This window comes from Helicoverpa zea, chromosome 13 (genome assembly GCF_022581195.2).
Source record: "Helicoverpa zea isolate HzStark_Cry1AcR chromosome 13, ilHelZeax1.1, whole genome shotgun sequence".
In the NCBI taxonomy this organism is placed as follows: domain Eukaryota; kingdom Metazoa; phylum Arthropoda; class Insecta; order Lepidoptera; family Noctuidae; genus Helicoverpa; species Helicoverpa zea.
Genome location: NC_061464.1, coordinates 7,245,209 through 7,265,228, shown reverse-complemented (window position 1 = coordinate 7,265,228; position 20,020 = coordinate 7,245,209). Strand labels below are relative to the sequence as shown.

The 20,020-nt window shown below is 34.2% G+C and overlaps 4 protein-coding genes across 5 annotated transcripts; 2 read left to right on the top strand and 2 right to left on the bottom strand.

Moving 5' to 3' along the window:
- The first annotated feature begins 442 nt into the window (after window positions 1-442).
- Window positions 443-4,072, top strand: LOC124636057. The gene is made up of 7 exons (XM_047172011.1): window positions 443-618; window positions 1,007-1,214; window positions 1,771-1,988; window positions 2,153-2,246; window positions 2,524-2,652; window positions 3,342-3,565; window positions 3,718-4,072. The coding sequence occupies exons 1-7, from the start codon at window positions 443-445 to the stop codon at window positions 4,070-4,072; spliced, it is 1,404 nt and encodes a 467-aa protein (XP_047027967.1).
- A 1,983-nt stretch (window positions 4,073-6,055) lies between these two features.
- Window positions 6,056-7,150, bottom strand: LOC124635934. The gene has a single exon (XM_047171898.1). It carries the CDS (start codon window positions 6,990-6,992, stop codon window positions 6,243-6,245), a length of 750 nt encoding a protein of 249 aa, XP_047027854.1. The 5' UTR covers window positions 6,993-7,150; the 3' UTR covers window positions 6,056-6,242.
- Window positions 7,151-9,315: 2,165 nt separating this feature from the next.
- On the top strand, window positions 9,316-16,240 carry LOC124635746 (tetratricopeptide repeat protein 5-like). 2 transcript variants are annotated; one of them, XM_047171699.1, is made up of 8 exons: window positions 9,316-9,499; window positions 9,671-9,803; window positions 10,114-10,334; window positions 10,678-10,977; window positions 11,428-11,613; window positions 11,970-12,145; window positions 13,945-14,089; window positions 14,819-16,240. In XM_047171699.1, the coding sequence occupies exons 1-8, from the start codon at window positions 9,431-9,433 to the stop codon at window positions 14,936-14,938; spliced, it is 1,350 nt and encodes a 449-aa protein (XP_047027655.1). In that variant the 5' UTR covers window positions 9,316-9,430; the 3' UTR covers window positions 14,939-16,240. The 2 variants fall into 2 exon arrangements, with proteins under 2 accessions (XP_047027655.1, XP_047027654.1); XM_047171698.1 differs by having other exon boundaries at window positions 10,111-10,334.
- Window positions 16,238-19,334, bottom strand: LOC124635747 (torso-like protein). Its single transcript, XM_047171700.1, has 5 exons — window positions 19,104-19,334; window positions 18,066-18,293; window positions 17,466-17,757; window positions 17,121-17,255; window positions 16,238-16,763 (listed from the first exon to the last, which is right to left on the bottom strand). The coding sequence occupies exons 1-5, from the start codon at window positions 19,220-19,222 to the stop codon at window positions 16,503-16,505; spliced, it is 1,035 nt and encodes a 344-aa protein (XP_047027656.1). The 5' UTR covers window positions 19,223-19,334; the 3' UTR covers window positions 16,238-16,502.
- Between the last annotated feature and the right edge of the window lie 686 nt (window positions 19,335-20,020).

The following is a 20,020-nucleotide window of genomic DNA, read 5'->3' as shown; positions in this document are numbered from 1 at the left end:
TACAATTCACTTTAGGCACTCTTTCAGTAATTGTTTGCATTAATGTTTGCTTTGCATTATTTCTATCTACATACAGATTTTTAAAGTCATGAAACGATGTCCACAAGTGAAGGTATCTTAGGTAGCTTAATAAAATCTTAAACATATTTTATCACGGCTTCGATATAGGCATATATCTACTCATCCAATCTAAGAGACGGCCATAGTCTTCTTTCGTTATTTCTGAGATAACACTACTTACAATATGTTTTTTTAGCTCACAATAGAGAGGATGAATTCCAATCAAACTATTTAGGAACAATCCGCTATTTACTGACAATTTGGAAAAAAAAAACATAAAAATAACATCCAACTCAATGTCACGATCTGACATCAATTGATTCAAAACATAACCTAAGGAAACATCTACATCTGACCATATAAGAGTTCATAAAAAATCAGCATGTTCGCTGAGCCCAGCTACCTTGGGTCCTTTGGACTGGAAGACCTAAGGCTCCTTAATGACAAACTGAATGCCGAGGTAGTTGAGCGAGTGAACGATACACAGGAGCTGGTGATGCTCAACAACTTCGCGCACGAGAGCAATGAGTTTCAGTTCAAGAAGTGCTTGCAAGAGAGGTTGGTACCTAATATTGACCAAATAGTACCTTCGGTTGAGCTGCAGATGATTTTATATTGCCTACGTGTAGCATTGCATCCAGTGTTTCATGCCCAATGGTTTAAAGGAAGAAATAGGTAGCTTTGCTTTAGATTATGTGCGTATAGATTTTTAAAAGTGCAAGGCACACCATATTTCAAGGCCTGCCGTGGCTGCGGGATGGTTCGAAAAAGGTACTGCGGCCCTGGTACATAAGAGGCCTACGAAGGAAGTTGGTGGGTTTTAGTCAGTAAGAGTCTGACCCCTCACGCTGCTAGCCCACAGCGGGAGGATTCATTTGATGATTTCCTATTAAAAAAAAAGATACACCATATTTCACAATCCTACCCTACCGTGATCATTATCTAGGATATCAGACATCGCGTCCTGGCGCTGGGTGCTGGAAGACCTGACGAAGCGGCTGACAGAAGCATCGGCAACTCTCGAGTATGAACTGAATGCTCTACACGTGGTCGTCACCAGGCTGAAGAATGAAATAGAAGTACATTCGCAAGACAGGAGTAGACCTGGAGTCCTGAGTCCGCTGTCCGACAGCGTTGAAGATGCTATCTTGCAGGTTAAGCTTAACACTCTTACAGCCAGTTTCTTCATCAAAAGTAAAAGCCAAAGTAAAAGTCACGGTTAAATTCATTTTTTCTATTAGTTTTGCTGTCACTTTAGCCTTGAAAAAACGAATTTGACCGTTACTTTTACTTTAGACATTACTTTGACTTTTACTTTTGATGAAGAAACTGGCCGTTAATTCTCTTACCTCCCCACTCCTTAGTGAAGGATTTGTATGGTATAAGGATTTGTATGACATTCCATCACTAAAGAGTGACTTAAGTAATCATTAAATGTCTCTGAGTGGGGAGGTTAGAAAGCAATGACGGTAGACTAAGTAGACACGGATATGGTGCTGTCATGACACCAGTAGGTACCTGTTTATAGGACCACTTTAGGCATTGGTATTGGTACAATTTGGAGTCTTCGGTATAAGTATAAGTTCTTCTAGAAGTTTTTTTGTTTTATTTTAGACTACTGTTTTAGTGAACTCACCTGCCTCGCACTGCTACACGCCATTTCTTAAACCTTTTTCGAAGTGCTCAGTCTAAACGAATAAAACATTGCAGGAATTTGAATTCCTCCGCGAGCAAAAGAAAAGTTTCGAGAAGATGACAAAAGTTGTAGAGGTGCAGATTGCTGCTATTGATAAGACCAAGAAGAGGATAGCAGCAGATATCCTGCAAAAAGATCAGGCGCTGTCCGTGGAGGAAGGTTGTGGGAAGATCACTTGTGCGATGCCAAGTAAATGCGAATGTGTACCAAAGCGAAGTAAAAAAAAGAGAAAGTACGTAAACGAACCTGGTCAAAGATATACATGTTACGTACTTACCTATGTATTCATATAATTCTTTGAACAACCATACCTACCTGATACATAATTAATATGTTCAGTGTAGACCATATTTTGATACTGAACCACCTAATCATGTTTGTTATTTCGTTATGTAGGGCATCACCAGTTACCCGCTGGGAGAGGCGCTGCGTAATGTTGAAGACGGCTGGTCTGCGAGCCCTCAGTAACGCCATTATTGCTAGACAACAGGTAATTCTGTTCTCGTATCACACTGCAATCCAACGCTTTGAAAGCTACCGATATGATTCGCGGTTTATTCAAAATATTGTACCTAATTATTGTCACTGTGTAGGTATATAACAATATCCTAATCCTATTCTTCAACACATTCCTCAATCCCTCTTATATTGAAAACACGATGCCAGCTATTTATCCTGAAAATATTTAAATGGAACCTAATCTTCCAGTATGACTCCTGCACCAGTTATAAGACCGAAAGGGTTTAACAAACCTCCTAATTAACCAGGTGCGTGGAGCGAGGGTTCACCTCTCCATAACCGCGCAAGCATACGGCGCAAGAGTAGACGCGGCGCTCCGAAGACGTTTGAACTCAAATAAGGTGAAGTTGCAAGATATCTACTGGCAGAAAGAAGAGGTAAGGCGGAATGAGTTTTTTTTTGTTAGAACATCTACCTAATTACCATGTTACTTTTAGATCTGTACCTATTTTTGTATCTACTTACCTATATTAACAAGATCGAAAGCTCTCATAAATAAATAAATAAATAAATAATGCCGGAACATTTTTTACACACGGTCGGTTAGCCCCACGGTAAGTTATTAATTAACTTGTGTTATGGGTACTAACACAACTGATAAACTACATATAGCTACATATATACATATTTATAAATACATATTATAACACCCAGACCACGGCCAACAAGCATGCTCATCACACAAATGTCGACCGAACCGAGAATCGAACCCGGGACCTCAGGTTCGGCAGTCCGGCATGGTGACCATTGCGCCATCGAGGTCGTCAAATCGTCATGACCTCCATGCATGATTTATAGAAGCTAGTGAAGAAAATACAAGGCAACGTCTACCACATCGATCGTTAAGCCAATTCCATATTGTTAAATTTTTAATGAGCTCATATTGCATTCATTGTTAACGTGCTAAAATTTCAACGACTATACTAACTTTTTACCATCTATTAAATGATGTCACACGAATAAAAAAAACACAATCCCCAATGTGTATAATTGAGGATCAAACTAAGAACCTATTACAGCCAATATCGGCCGACAATAAATTGTAACTTATTATTATACCTCCCAGGCGATGCGAGACTACAAAGCTCTAGAAGAAGAATTGACAACAACAGAGCAGAATCTTCTGGAAACGATGGAACAAGAGCGTGTAGTTGAGGCAAGAATAGCCGACCGCTCTAAACGGCCCCCTGGAGAATTCACCAGGGACGAGGTGGATAGGAAGCTAAGGGATGAGCTGGGAAGATTGAGGAACTTCACCAAACAGTTGAAAAACAACCATGATAGGATCATGTAAGTAGATATATCAGTTAATCATGACCATACAACAGATTTTGCAATCACGTTTCTTTTCATGAATTCAATCATCAATTTTAGAGTATTCATTCATAGTTGAAGATCTATCTTGAACCTCGAAGGCTTAGGCAAAAATAATTTCTGTTCAGTAATCTGCAACACCACTTAACGGACTGTATGACAAGAATCGACTGCTGTGCCGAAGACATCTTGCGTGTCCTTCGTTTAGACAACGATAGGGTCACTCAAAGGCTTGGAGAGGACCCTGCGGAATTGCCACCGCCACCTCCAGTCACTCCCACCATGACTATGACCGTGACACCGGCCAGTGACAGTGGAGAAAACCTGCCTCTAGAATGCGGATGCGATCCTGACTATGACGACTCGTGCCCAGAGACAGATGTGTACAATGACTCATCAACGAAAGCTCTCCTCGAAGCATCTTTGCAGTGTATTCAAGAAGAAGACGAAGACTACGATGAAGACTACCCTTTTGAAGATTAATTTATTAAAAAGCAAGTTTATGTGGTAGTCTTTTTAATTCTAAATCAAAACACAGTTCCAAAAAATGAGTTACGTAAATTAATTCCCAATGCTTTCTACAAAAGCGATAATTGAGCATCAATTTAATTTTATCTGTCGTAGATTAGATTAAAAATTTCGCGTTTTCGATCATACCTAATTACCTACTTACTAATGACACTTACTGGGTTGCCAACTATTCGAATATAACGCTAGAAAAATTACGAGTTGTTTCAGTATTCATTTGATTGGTATGAAATAAAAACATTGTCCCTGTAAATTAAATGTAAGGATGTCTCTTTTTTTAGAAAAAAATACAATGGTTCTTTCAATCATATTTATTTTGAAAAAAATCTAATAACTAATTTAACAATATCACAAATAAAAAGTAATTGTCCCAATGAAAAAAATTAAAGTAACCAAAAACAATATTATACAGTGTTTTTATGTTGATATCTAAAAAAAAATAAGATTCAGGACTCCATATTTTGTATTAACTAACAAAATAGAATAGATATCTTAGAATCATAATAAATTAAAATATTTTAGATTATTTACCTATTTTAATATAACAATGAATTGAATAAATATTTAGTAATGTTTTTATAGCACAGATCTATTTCCATATTTGTAATTGGATTATTATTTATGAATAAATATTACAGAGATATTATTTGTTTTATTGAATTATTTTCTACTATTTTTTATGGCAAAGCAGTGTCAGTTGCAAAGAAATAAATTGAAATCATTATAAGTGAACACAGGGTGGTGCAAAATAATTAAACTTAATATACAATGAAATGTTTAAATTCACTAAAAAAGGGAAACTTGTTGGTTACATATTAAATACTTGTTATCTTATTATAATTGATCATCCCTAATTATTTATAAAAGATTTAGACTTTTCTCATTTTCATTATTTTAAACCCTTGTGTAAAAATGCCAAAAAATATTTGAGTAGGAGACTAGAAAAGGTTGAAAATGAGAAAAATCCTTCCTTCTTTTATAAATGAGCAAGCTTTTGCCAACGTCTAGTAACATTTCCAGTAAAATTACTTATTTAGATATTTTGTTTGTAGGATTACATATTTTTGGAGTAACATCAAAATAGAGAGGCTTTGCAATTTTTCTTTCTGTATTTTGATACCAAAGCAGAATGCCATTACAATTTTAAGAATGGATTATTGAGATTAAATATCCCTAATGTATGCAAAAACGCATGGAACTTTTTATTATTAAGTCTAAAAATACTTTCTCTCAAGGCTACATTTTCAAGGTTACAGGAAGGAAGTTCAACTCTTTGAATAAATAAGAAAAGAACAATGCCAGACGTCCATAGTAACTTAGGCTCAATAAAAATATTTCATGTACAGTGAAAATTCTTACAGTTTTGTGTGTAGTTTAATGTCAGAAGCTTTTCTATGTTTTCCACTTTTGCATTGAACTTCTCAAAACCAAATTATTCCAAATTATTCAAACGAAAAACCTGAACTCGATAAATAAAATAATTACTTATTAACATGATATTTTTTTTTGGAAAAGTTCTAGATAACAATTAAATATTTTATAAGAAGTTAGTATTTTATATGTAAATTGTTGTAGTAAAGAACTTTGTGTCCGTGAGAATTCAGTTTTAAAAGTTGATTGGGTGGGCCGAAACCTGACATTGTTCTTTGATAATATGTACATGGGGGTATTAATCTTTTAATATTAGACAGTAATAACATGTTTAGTGAAGTAATGTACAGCTGCATAGCATTTAGAAAATGAGAACTTTAGTTTGCATAAATACAAGACTGAAATTCCATGTTGTTTCAGTATGCAGACTTTTCAGATAATTGAAGAACATGTGGCTGTGTAAGTAACTGAGTTTCAATCTGATATGCAAAGAGAAAGCAGTAATATTCCTTTGTTTTAATATATTACTTATAATTCTCACCAATCAATAAAATTAAATAAAGCAAATTGGTTCAAATATTATGTATTGATATATTTCAGTGAATTGTAACAAATCTTAATTATAATAAAACATGCTCCGTTTCAAATCAGCTAAATAATAAAAATGAAAAATTAACAGGAAATGGACAGAACTGAAAAATAATACTACTCATTGAACCCACTAGCCACGACGGTAACAACGGGGGGCGCTGTCCTATAATCCAAACTGGTTCAAGTGTGCATCACTGTTCACGTGGCTCTCAATGGTCAATGAGTTGCAAATTACCTCCACATGGCATTTGTTGCAGTACGCAAAATTCTCATGCTCAATTGTCAAGAAAGACTCAATTGAGACATCCTGGTTCTCTATCAGATCTTCTATCTCTGAAAACCACTCCATATGCTGCTCATCATCATCTATGTGACTGAGAATGCTCTGAACTGTATTATCAATGTATGCATCGCACACTTTGCACCAAACCTCATCATCATTATCTACTGGGAATATGCCATTGAGGGGTTTTAAGCGCTCGGTAATGTTAGCCCGGTGATTGATGTGGTTGACATGCTCCTCGATACTCAACAGGGAGCAGTTGACGCTGCTATTGCACACCTCGCAGAATACGTCGTCTTTCTCGCAAGACAAGTAGGCGTCTAACGTGATAAACTCACCGTCCACGAGGTCATCCATCGCTGCCATCCAGTTCGCATGATCTTCGCTTTCGATGTGCTTCGTAACAGATTCGTCTTCCGACAGGTCTTGCTTGCAAGGCTTGCAGTGGAGAATGTCTTCGAGTAAACATATGCCGTTCTCGTTCATCAGCTCGATATTCTCTTTGTGTTTCGCACCATTCGTGTGCTGCTCAATACATTTACTCGCTTTTGGGATATACACACCGCAAAATACGCAACGTACCCGCGTCTTCGAGCTAGCGACGATCCCATACAACAAACCTGTTTTCATTTTAACTTATTACAATTATTAGGTATGTTGATTATAATATTAGCGAAACTTTTAGCAGCGGATTACGGTTTAAAATGGGTAACTTGAAATTTCGCGAAATTTTTTGGGGATTGAGGTGACAGTTTGACAGGTGTTATTTTTAAGTTTTTTCGTTTGAGTTTGACAGGAAATCTATAATGAATGAAGAGGAAAGAATGAGCAAAACAAAATATTGTGATACGGCAACATTATCTACGAGCACTTAATGATGACTTAATGGTTTTGTTGAGGAAAACAAAATTAAAACGATTCAAATATACAATATTAATAAAATCCTTTTACACTGTTTAAATTTAAAATGACCCTGAATGAAGTATCTACAATATTCTTACTTTTATACATTTCCACAAAAATTGCAACATTTCTACCAGTGTCTAGGGAATCCCCTTAAAACTTGATAGGCACGAGATAAGAATGCACTACATTTATCTTTATCTTAAAGAAAATCATATTTTTCATAAAGTAATCTTACCTTTGGATAATGGATTTAAGTGACCTAATCCATTCATTTAGATTATGATCTAAATAACAAACCACCTATGGGTTACTGTTGGTTTATTTTGTTTTTGTTTGTACATCTTTACCATTTAACAAGTTAAATAAATTGGTAAACTCTTTATTCCTGAACCAATATAAAGTTGTGATGATAACCTTTCCCAACGCGAAGTGTTACCTAAAGTTTTTTTTTGGGACAGTCCTTTATGTAATGACACACAGTAGTCACAGCAATTCCCATTAAAATTATCTCTACTATGTACAGAGAAAATTATAATCTAGCTAAAGGAAAAATGCAGTAAAATAAACATCAGTTTTATAAATTAAAATGATTTTAATTTCATGATGTACAAAATTTATAACTACATAATTATATATTTCTTAAATAAATGTAGGATTTTTGTATATGTACTTGTTTTTATTCAATATTTTTTATTAATTACATGCACTTTTTTTGTGCTGTTTGCCTTTGATGTGACTTGCCAAGTTATCAATATTACATGGAACTTCAATTTTACACTGTTTGCATAATGCCTTATCCTCTTTAGGGTCATACAAGAATTTTTCTATACTTATATTTTGGTTCCTAATCAAACGGTGAATTTTGACAAGGTTTTTGATGTGCACTGGATCTTCATCAACATGCTCAAATATGACTTCTATATAGTTCTCAAAGTAAACTTGACAGATTTTGCACCACAGGTCTTCGGGGCTGTCTTCAACGGAGAATATTGCATTTGATGGTTGAACCGCTATAGCTCTAGCTCTCCTATGTCTTGCGGATTCAATGTGGGATTTGACTGACTCGTAGGTAAAGTCTAGACAGCGGTCACAGGCTAAGCAGTTGACTGAAGACCCAATGTTGGAAATGGTCTCTGGTAGCAGGAGCAACCCTCCATCCTTTTCAATCAGCTTTTTCACAGAGCTCAGTGCATCTTTGTGTTGAAAGCTGTCTATGTGGTGTATGAAATCAGATGCATGTCCACCATGATTGCACAATCTGCATTTCATTTTGGCGCCATTCACAGTTATGTTGTTTTGTACCATCAGTCTTTTCATGAACATTTTAGTGTGTTCTTTGTCGCCTAAATGCTCTTCAATGTAAATATCGCTGTCACGTATAAATATTTTACACAGCCCGCATTTAGTTTTACCATTTTGGTCGACAACGATATCTGCGTGATATGCCATTGTGGTATGTTTTGCAGTACTCCCAAAAGCTTATTGTGATGTAGAATGCGTAAACGCAATTAGATTAAGCTTCCACTATTTTCCGAATTAAGTCTCACTCAACACAATATAAATAAACAATTACTACGGAAGTCAGAAAGAGAGAGAAACGACAAATTGAAGACTTGAGAATGAATGAATGAATAAATAACTCGAATGAAGTTCTTATCTCAGTGTGGCCAGCTCTTCGAAGATTATTTTCATTTGTTTTATTTTGCAGGAGCATACGATTTTATAACGCATTGACATTGATCTGTTTTACTGTTTACATATTTATTTTGTTTGATATTAGACTATCAAAATAAAACATTCAGTTCAAGTACTCGTGCTGGGATAAAAATAAATTATCTTCGTCCTCAGACTATATTCACCAGCTGACTTATACATTTGTTCACTGTAATTAAAATACAATTTAATTAAAATACTGAAAAATGTTCATTTACTAAGTAACATGGTATTGTTCCTAATGTTTGCTATAAGCACTTGAATACTAAATATTTTGTCTGTATCTTAGTCTGTAGTCTGTATATTATCTGTACCATTGAATGAAGTTTAAAAAAATAAATTTGTCAAACCTTGTCTATGAGTGCTGGAGATTTTATTTATTTATTTCGGCAAATTGAATTATTTCCGAAATTTGTGTACAATTTAAGTGTTAGGAAAGAAAATTAAAGATGTCACAAGATTCGGATACTGAAGCAGATATTGTAGAGAATGTGGCCGAACTAATGGATGGCTTATTAGTGAGTACAAAAACATTAATTTCACACCTTAGCCTCTTTTTTACAAATATTTAGTTATACAGCGGTTCTAAAATAATTTATAAGTTATTTTTAAGTTATCTGCAGCAAACAATAAAACAAAATTGTATTATAATGTCTTCTATAACACAAACGAACGATTTCTTTTCACAGAAGGAACTTCAAGATTTGTACTCATTTAGGGATTTATATTTCGAAAACCATCCTATAGAGATGGCTACGGAGAAGAATAAACGCGTAGAAGAAAAGAAAGACGTACTGATTGAAAAATTTGAATCTATTGATGGTAAGAAACCTTATTTTGTTGTCTAATGTCTAACAAGTAATTACATTAAAGAAACCAAGGTAAAATAATATTCAGAGTAACAATGATTATAACTAATAACTAACTACCTCACTTGTTCTAAGAAAAAACTTGTTAACAGGAAATTTACAAGATTAAAAAGGCTACTACGACTAAGGCCCAAAATAAAATGAAAATTCAAGTTTCAAAATTCAGAGCAAATAATTTGTTTTCCTCATTAACTCAGATTATTAAAACAGACTTTCCCTTAATTTCTTTTCACTTTTACTAAAACCATGAAAATTTTCAGTAGAAACTCAGATACCGTTTTCTCACCGAGCCCAGTTCCTGTACATGAAAGGTAGATGTTACAACATAAGTCCTACTTACGATGCTAGAGCGACTCAGTGTCTAAGCAAAGCTGTGAAACTAAACCCACACCTCATTGATGCATGGAACGAACTTGGCGAGTGCTACTGGAAAAACATGAATGTTAAAGAGGCTAAAGCTAGTTTTGAAGGTGCATTGAAACATGTAAGTGTACATTATTAACTATTTCTTATGTACCTGACACATTTGAAAAGCAGTTAAAGTGCTTTATATCAACATATTAAAGAACTTCATAATGAATGTACACGCTAAATAAACTTGAGACTATCTTTAAATACTAAAGAGAACACTATAAACTTAGTATTTATTTATAACTCCTTTAAGAATGCAGCTTACTTCCAATGTCTTTGGCTAAGTCCTATATCATCATCTTTAACATTAATACCCTTTTCTTTTCTAAGGCGATGCCCAGTCTTCAGCTTGAAGTACATATTTACTTAACAAAATTATTAAAACTTCTTGCTGTATGTGAACTTATTTATTGTAGGAACGCAACCGCCTATCCCTGCGTTGCCTCTCAATCATCTTGCGCCAAGAAAGTGGTGACAAGAAACGCACAGAAGCTCATCCCGCCATCTTGAAAAGTGTAGAACTAGCTAAAGAGGCTGTAGCCCAAGATATAAAAGATGGAGTATCATGGTCTGTGCTGGGCAATGCTTATCTGTGCCAGTTCTTCATGGTGGCCCAAGACCCGTCTACGTTGAAGCTCTGTATGAGTGCTTATAAGCAAGCATCATTAGATCCCATTGCTAAAGGACAACCTGATTTGTACTACAATAAGGGTATTGTAAGTAATTGTTAATTTTTTTATGGGAACTGCTTGTAATGAATTATTTTATTAGGTAGAATGACAGAGTTTAACCTTCATGGCTAGTCTGAGTTGTAATTGCAATAAATGTGAATGATTTGTCTTAACCTAGGAAGTTGACATCAACAGTCATCTTCAGCCTTTTTATTGTCCCAGTACTGGGCACATGCCTCATCTCACATACATCATGCTTGCTCAATGTTATAATCAACAATGCTTTCTCTTTACATATTATGCTTCAGTTAGAAATGTTAAAACTAAACTTGCAGTCAAAGACCTACATATCTTACTTGTAAAGATGCAAAATTGCACCCATTTACCGAAATGATGACATCAGTTATTATCACTATCTTATTTCGGCTTTTAGCCCTACTTCTTTAACTTTGGTTTTAGAGATTATGCTCTAAATCTACCAACAAAAATTTCCAGGCCCTAAAATACTCCGAAGTATACGACGAGGCGCTACAGAACTTCGAGTACGCGAGCCGGCTAGACCCGCCGTGGCAGCCGCCGCAGCAGGAGCGAGCGAGACTGGTGACGTTCGTACACTCAGCTCATGCTCTCGTCAAGAGTAGGGGCAAGTTGAAGAGTAAGAAGTTGGCGGGGATGGTTCAGGTATGGGCTTTGAGGATTTTTTTCTTGAATAAATCATCGGAAGGGCGGATTGTCCTCATTTTTTAAGTTTTGTAAAAGGCGATAAAAAAAAAATCATTAGTATTTTTCTCTGTGAGCAAAATCAAATATGTATACAGTTATACAGAAAAAAAAAACTTATTGATCAATACTTGGCCACCTAGATTGCATTTTGCAATTATTTTGCGTTTCAAATTGTACAACGATTGTACAATTGGTGATTTCAGTAAATGAGTATGAGTTGGTCAGCTTCATAATTTTAATTACTATCAAATTGTCTCTCTTATTATCATTTGAAAATATCTAAAAATACTTTAAAAGTACAATAAATTTTCCAGAGCCTAGACAGAAAAATGCTAGGCGCATACGGCGAAGGCCTGCACGCTTTCGCCGGGCGCCGCGAGGTGGCGCTAGAGTTGACACGTTTAGATGCCTTGCAAGAAGGGCCCAATGAAGCCAAGGTCATTCTGGGGAAAGTCGTCGGCTCAATACATAATGATAATGCTGTTCCTTTGTAAGTGTATTTAGAAAATATAAGGATTTATGGTAACACTAGCTTCAGCGAGCAGTTTAACTACATTTTAATATGGGCCGCGCACTCCTATACAGGATTGAATGTTAAGCAGTGGTTCAGAATCAATAACTTCAATACTTTATTGCACTCCATATGTTTCGTGATGGTGTTACATACCCAATATGTTATTCTGTAAATATGACTTATTTTTGTAAATTACTAACATTTCATGATAGCTTGCCTGCTTTACCTATTTATTACTTGTTTATATTTTCTCAATTTTTTTATTCTAGAATTTTTCCAAAAATATGTTATGGTAAGTATGAAAGGTATTAAAATAGTGAAGAATGTATATTATGCTAGATAAATTTTCAATTATTTCTTCCTTTCTGCCATCTCATGACTTATTCCATTGAAAAAATATTACATTTAGTACAATCATCCTAGTTTGTAGGTGATTAGGTATGCTAGTTTTAAAACAGAAACTTATAAAGTGAAGTAAAAAAATTAAAAATAAATAAATCTAAGTTTTTTACTTACTGGCTACCGTGCTCCAGAGATTTCAACCTTATTAACTACAAGAACAAATTCGTTCTTTGTTACTTTCTGTTAATAATAAAAAGCACGTTTTCTTGTTGGAATGCTTGCCACATCGATATGGACGCATAGTCTAACCGCTTGGAGCACGGCTCGCCCGGTCACTGAGAACTACTGCGCGAACGAAGGCGCGATACGACGTGTAGTGTGGTAGGTTCCTTATGTATACATTAAAAAATATATATCTGTAAAGGTACTTAAAAAAGTTCAAGCGCTTACACTTCAAATAAGAATCCGAGAGATTAAAACTTAATAACCTTCAATATCATATCTACTTCTTCTTTAACATCAACCTTTTAAAAAAATGGTGGTAAAAGCTTACCAAAGGGTATTTTGTTGCCTGGGTAACTGGGTTGAGGAGGTCAGATAGGCAGTCACTCCTTGTAAAACACTGGTACTTAGCTGCATCCGGTTAGACTGGAAGCCGACCCTAAGATAGTTCGGGAGATGATATAGACAATAGCGTCATGTAAAGCTTGTCCCCATCCCCTTTCATTAATTCATCCATCCACTGTATTATAATCCTACATTAGGCACATTATATCGGGTGTGTCGTTCACAATCACATTAAATCATATCGCATATACTTTATGATATTCTATGGCGAATTGTATAAAAAATAACCTAATCCATTCAGTGGTTTAACCACAGGAGTCATTTTTCGTTTTTATAATTTACAAAATCGTGTGTAAAGCAGAGATAAAGTTAGGAGTATCGTATGTTTTGATCAGTTGACAGCTGTCAGTTTTCAAGGGAGAATTTCAGTTGTTTGTAATGACTGACTTTTATATGGTGTTCTAATTTTTGCACATTTTTATTCCATTTACTTGGTTTGAAAAAAAAACATTTTTTATTTTTACGTATTTTTCTTTTATCTTTGTGTTAATCGACATATATTAACCAGTATATTAACGCATTTCATTTAATGTGATTATGAACGACACACCCGATATGTATTACTAGACTGATGGTTCTGCGAGCGCAGCATACTCCTCGTACCCAGATAAAAATTAACTAGCAAGTATATTCCTTGGTAAATGGGCTATCTAACACTGAAAGATTTTTTCCAATCGTTCCAGTACTTCGAGTTTTTTGCTTGGTTTTCATGAATATGTAATAACGGATATCGAGTGTTCAAATAAACTCTTCAGCTTTACAATATTACTATAGTTAAATAGTACAATGAATTACGTTTTTTTCAGCACATTCGCCCTAGTAGACGCGAGTATGGAGTGTGTGCTAGTCACTGTATACAACTGGGCTGATGGCCGCGGCGCCATCATAGGAGATTGTGTTGCCATACCTGAACCGCTGATGAGGACGCATAAGCATGAGTCGGACGCTATGGTATGTTTAGTTTTTATAATTACAAAAATAGTTAGTAAAGACAAAAATACCCTATCCCAGTGAACTATATAAATATAAAAATATTTTGATGTAATAACATTGATGTAATAATTACTTAATTTTGATGTAATAAAATGTTTTTGATGTTATTACATCAAAAACATTTTTGATGTTATTACATCAAAAACATTTTTATAGGCCACTCATTGTATTACAAACATTGTATTCTCGACTCCTTTTCAATGGCACTACAGTTCACTGGGATAGGGTATTTTTGTCTTTACATTTCAAACTTTGAAACAAAGTTTGAAATGTAAATGGAGTAAAAATTTCAAAATCGGATAATGAAGGTAGAATAATAATATTCTTTAGGAAGACCACGATTATAATGAGAGCATAAATGAAAGAAAAAAGAAAAAGTCATATTTTGAATTGACTTGAATATCAGGAATGACTTCTTCCAAGTGCCGTGCGACAGAAAACTTTATTGACGTTGCGTTAAAACAACCCTCGATAAGAAATATTTTTTCCTGACTGCCAAGAAGCTTTATGTTTTTGCCGTTGCAAATTAATAAGTCAAAATTCTTTAGAATCAAAAATTTACTTATTTCTAAAAATAAGTAAATTTTTGATTCGCGATTATAACTTTTCTAGTTCATCTATTCACCTAATCTGCCTTTCCTGCTCCCTATTACAAAGCATTCACCAAAAACCAACCTTTATTTCCAGACATACGACTTCAAATCGATCCGCGTGAACAACCCACTACTTCTACTAGTCAACGGCAAACGGGTTGCTCGCAACCAATTCGCTTGCACCCGGGTTACTAGCACTTATGAAATACATTGAGATTACCTATAAGGAAATATAAAGATCGAGGGAAGAGATAAGAGGTAGAATAAGAAGAAATGAGGAGAAGGTAAAAAGAAGGAGTTTGGATCAAAAATAACTGCTATGTTTGGGACCCAGTGCCAAATGATTACCTTAGTAGGGGTAAGTTTCCAATTTAATTACGAAAGAAAGGATTTTGTAAGCAGTTTTATATTGATCATGTGATAATACGCGGTGTAAAAGGCTGATATAAAAAGAGGTTACATGTTATTAGACTAAAATACGACTATAAATAGGGAGATAGTATCTATAGATAGAGTGTGTATTTATCATCAATAACACTTATAACTTTTTATACAGTAAAAAGTTTGGTTTTAATGTATTATTTTGCAAGAGATCATTAGGTAGTTAAATATAACTCTGGTAATTCTGGTGTACAAAATGTCTTCAATATTGTAATTTATGTACACAATACTATCTTCCATTGAAGCCGTGGTAGATATTTTTAGATCACCTTATATTTACGTCTCTATTTTCGGTAATATGAAGGTGATATGTAACTTCTATTTATTTCACCTAAGGGTTGAGACTTCATAAATAATGTAAAATTAATCTCATCGAGCTTCAAAAGAGAAGAGTATTTTATACAAAAATATTAATATGACTGATGAATTAGATTGTATATTTTAATTTGCAAATAAAATGTACTAGCTTGTTATGTTAATGTTTGAGACAAAAAAACTTTTACTAAGTATTCAGTCGATGTAATCGAATCTAGGGATTAATATAAAAATCACGTATAGATATAGAATTTTTACAGTACTAAATAATAATTAAAAACAGGAGTTATGCGACGAAGCAGTACTATAATAAAGTACGCTTAGTATGGTAAATATTCTCGGTTGTTTTCTATGTATTATAGGAATCCTTCACAACCTGTGTATATAAAGACATAATACTATTAACAAGTGCATCAATTTTATATTTTAAAAAATTAACACAGCATTTTAGTTTTTTCACTGTGGTCAAAACTACGCAAGGATGCAGTGAAAGCACTTATAATCTTTAGAGACTTGAAATTTTGTATAAAGGAATGTGAAATCTCACAATTTGATTTAATGTCGAAATGACCTTTTAAGATCTCTTAATTAAATAATTTTTATTTATTATAAGTATGCAACTATTTATATCATGTAAAGTTTATTTCTTCACCGGTCAATTTTAAGTTTAATGCAAGCTAACTAGGATTGAAATCAGGCTTTTTTCATATGACAATTTGTTGTACACTAAATGTGAACTTAAATAAAACGAATTCCGTAATTATATTGTTTTATTGTAATGAAATACTGGTATTTACAGTGTTCAGGTAGATCTTTACATATTATAGTATTTATTTAAGTAGTGTTAAGAGAAGGAACGCATTACTAAGTTTTATATTTAAGTCACAAAAAAGTAGAAAAATTAAACTTCTGAACGGCCCAATGAAAACAATAGTGGCTATTAAACAATTAGGTACATTAACTTAAACAACATAAATGCCACAAAATTTAATTTTAAATTGACTAAAAACATACAAATTAAACTAAGCATTTACTTCCCATAGTTGCAAATCATTTTCTACTACTTCAGCGTAACTATCTGCTTTGCGTCTATCTTTGAACAAAGGCCTTAAGGTCTTAAGATTAAGGCCTATTAAAGCCCCTTGGTCCATTAAGTTATTTAATTTGTTGACTAAAACTGAATTGTAGTTCAGTCGTAAAAGACTTGGTCTGGAGTATAGGTACTGAACGTCCCGCAGATTCATTCTGGCCCAAGTTTCTATTGTCTTGTTGCCGCTGGCTACCTATAAATCAAAAATAATATTATTAATTTTAGACAAGTTATTTAATTTGATTGTGTTTAGGTGTAGCCTAATATAGCTCCCTGGGGAACTCCATTTTTATGACTGGGAAAGCTTGACTTCCAACTTATATTAGACTACTGAGTATTCAATGTCAGCATATCAATGAAGTAAACTACAGTGTCTATAATGAAAGTAAGCCATCATTGCACTTCTAAATCATAGCTTTTCCTATTAGTCTGAGTGGTAAATTTAGTCAAAGGCTTTGCCAAGATCAGCTCTCTTGGAATTTTAAGTTCAGAGATCACTAATACATAGAACTGGCTAATAACATCGTAGCTATATCCTCTTTGAACTTACCCTTATATCTCCAACTTGCTTGAGAAAATATGAGGAGAAATAGAAACGCAGATTGGCATTATTAGCCCTTCCCGCATTCCGCATTGCGATGTATGAACGCAACATATCGAAACCACGCCTCTTGTATTTGAAAACCTGGAAAAATAAATTGAAAAATATATATTAAAATCTTTACGGATGGTCACACCATTTAACGATAAACGGACCATTTTCAGTTGTCAAATCGCTTGATAATGACCAATATTTGACATGTTCACGACTGGTTATAGTTTGGTTATCGTTAAAGTGAAATGGTGCAAGAGTTAGAGTTAGAGTTTTTTTCTATATAAATATTTCAATACACACCTGGTAAATAACATTCCCAGTCACATAGGAATCTATATAATGCGTTCCATAACTCTTCATAAACCTCCTTACTTCAGCCGTATCTGTCATATTCAATTCTTCTATAGCTCTCATAACGTAATCTTTAACTGCAACGCCTTCTAAATTACCCAGTTTAACAGTTTTATGTACTTTAGTTAGTTTTATTAGTACAAAACAGCAGTCCGGTTGGGGATCATATTCTATACCGAATGTTCGCATTATTTCATCGTGAATCCAGTCTCCCATGAACGCTTTCCAGGGTTTGTCTGTTCTGTAAATGTTGAATAATTATTTATTTTTGCAGTAGTTTTAAATAGGCTTAGTTTTGAGAATAAGAGATTTCTAGTTATTAGTTATTTTTAGCAGCTGTAGCTTGTTCATTTTGTCAATAGGATCGGTTACTTTATTTTCTATTTCCAAATTAATTCCTTGTGCGACGCTAGTACCATGAACTGGGGTACGATTACTGGAGTAACGATAAATTTGCAATAAATAAATAAATAACGATACCCTTACTATTTCTAATTATTCCTTACCTAATGTTTTAATATCGTATACGAATATTTGTCAAACACTCACCCTTCAATTTTGAAATGCTTAAAGTAAGAATCGAGGAGATCTTCAAATGTTTCACATATTAACAGTTCTATGTTAGTGATGCCATCCGCGTCACCTTTGATTTCTGTGCTGGTAACATTTTTGAATACTTTGATGTTTTTCTCGCTGAACGGAACTATGGGATCCGACCCATATTCGCTCTCGTAGTCAGCTGATATGACTTGCGTGACTTGGGATAGATCACCATAGCTGGAATGTAAATGATAAATCATTGGCTATTCTCAAATATCTCGGTAAAGGTTGTCTATAATTGTTTATTCATTTCACAAATCGAACGAATTTATGATGATGTTTATCAGAATAAACATATAAGCTAGTTTTTGTCCGGTTGGGAAAGAAGTTCCCTTAGGAAGCGTGTGGAACAGCCGCATATTGTTTAGGAACAAAACTTTGGCCAGATTTGTCTCTATTTGTGCACTCTATAGTGAGTATCATTTTAGAAGGAATATTTTTTTCAGTTATTTAACTTAATCTTGCGTTGAAATAAATAAACAAAATTACAATGAAGTGACTTCTGAGAACTTTTATCACCTACGTATCTTATTTTCCAGTGTTTAGTTAAACGTATTAAAATGTCTTATCTATTCTCATCACTGCTATTTTTAATACAATTAATGTGATACAAACTAGCTGCTTTTAAACATTCACCGTGTTACCACAAAAACTTTTTAACGTCAGTTTAAGCCAGTTTAAGCCTTGTCTAAAAAAATGTCAAATTATGACGTTGACATATGGTTCATTTTGCAGCCAAATTTTTTTTAGACAAGTGTAAAACAGGGTTTTAAGTTTTTGTAGTAAGGCCATCAATATTTTTTACACTGTTTTGTCACCAACATTCAAAAACACTTGTATAATAAACAAAAATACAAATATTTTTGTATAATGTCATCTCAGTCAATACGCTATGCGCTTTATTTACAACAATGCGACTTGAATTACATTTATTTACCAGCAACAAGTGACACTTGATAAACACAGAGTAAAATACACGACACTTACTTCGCAAACACATCGATAGCATTTCCAATATTTAAACTGTATCCTAGATCTTCTTCACTGTAACACTGTACACTACTGAATAAAAATAAAATAACGTACAGGAACATATTAAAATTCATAATAATGTTATAAACCGCTTCACCGCGGCTATTAAACTGATTTTTTTTTCACATTTTGCTAATAACGCCACAAAGTAAACATCGTATGAACTTGACCTATCAGATTAGTTGGTTGGGTTTTATCAGTGAACAGGGGTGACCAACCTTGTTGCGCGTGCGACTTCATCAGCGAATGTAGGTTGATTGTTTTTTAGTCAAGACATTGTTATAATTTTATTATGACGCTGTTAAAAATAGAATTGTAGTTGTTTCGTACTCGCTAAAGCAATTTTCTGGACGTTCAGGCTACGCAGCACGTAGCCAAGTTTTCACGTGAAAATCGTTCGAGTTCGTTTTCTATTTTCCTATTAAAGGATCATTCGGAATATAAGTTAAAAGCAAAAAAAAATATTTTTGCCTGTCAAGTAGGCTTGATATTTTATTTGTAAGTTCTTGAAATGATGAGGTAAACATAAGTACAGGCTGCCGAAATAGGCTTGTTTCATTTGCAGCATTTCCTGAAATTATTATTTAATCTATGAGCAACATAAACGAAGCGCTCTTATATAGGAGTTTCTACTGCTATTTTCTCATCTTACAAAATAGTTTTTTTTTGTTCAAGTAATATACATACCTTTAAGTAGGTACTCATTACTAGCTCCAACCAAAAGTGCTATACCTCTGATGCGTATGACAGCTCGTGGCTGCTCTTGCTGCAACAGATTGGCGCGCATTTCCTGTTTGCAGAGCTTTATAGCACTCTATAGTGAGTAACCGTGTCTTCCTACTACAGGAGTTTAGATAAATCATGCCTGACTC

What these genes read in the sequence shown, in the direction of transcription:
- LOC124636057 (XM_047172011.1), top strand. Translation starts at nt 443, where the DNA reads ATGTTCGCTGAGCCCAGCTACCTTGGGTCCTTTGGACTGGAAGACCTA. An exon ending in AAGAAGTGCTTGCAAGAGAG is followed by an intron (nt 619 to 1,006) that starts GTTGGTACCTAA and finishes ATCATTATCTAG; the next exon opens with GATATCAGACATCGCGTCCT. An exon ending in TCTACTGGCAGAAAGAAGAG is followed by an intron (nt 2,653 to 3,341) that starts GTAAGGCGGAAT and finishes TATACCTCCCAG; the next exon opens with GCGATGCGAGACTACAAAGC.
- LOC124635934 (XM_047171898.1), bottom strand. Translation starts at nt 6,992, where the DNA reads ATGAAAACAGGTTTGTTGTATGGGATCGTCGCTAGCTCGAAGACGCGG.
- LOC124635746 (XM_047171698.1), top strand. Translation starts at nt 9,431, where the DNA reads ATGTCACAAGATTCGGATACTGAAGCAGATATTGTAGAGAATGTGGCC. An exon ending in AACTAATGGATGGCTTATTA is followed by an intron (nt 9,500 to 9,670) that starts GTGAGTACAAAA and finishes TTCTTTTCACAG; the next exon opens with AAGGAACTTCAAGATTTGTA. An exon ending in AGTTGGCGGGGATGGTTCAG is followed by an intron (nt 11,614 to 11,969) that starts GTATGGGCTTTG and finishes TAAATTTTCCAG; the next exon opens with AGCCTAGACAGAAAAATGCT.
- LOC124635747 (XM_047171700.1), bottom strand. Translation starts at nt 19,222, where the DNA reads ATGAATTTTAATATGTTCCTGTACGTTATTTTATTTTTATTCAGTAGT. An exon ending in AAGCATTTCAAAATTGAAGG is followed by an intron (nt 17,758 to 18,065) that starts GTGAGTGTTTGA and finishes CAACATTTACAG; the next exon opens with AACAGACAAACCCTGGAAAG. An exon ending in AGCAAGTTGGAGATATAAGG is followed by an intron (nt 16,764 to 17,120) that starts GTAAGTTCAAAG and finishes TTTGATTTATAG; the next exon opens with GTAGCCAGCGGCAACAAGAC.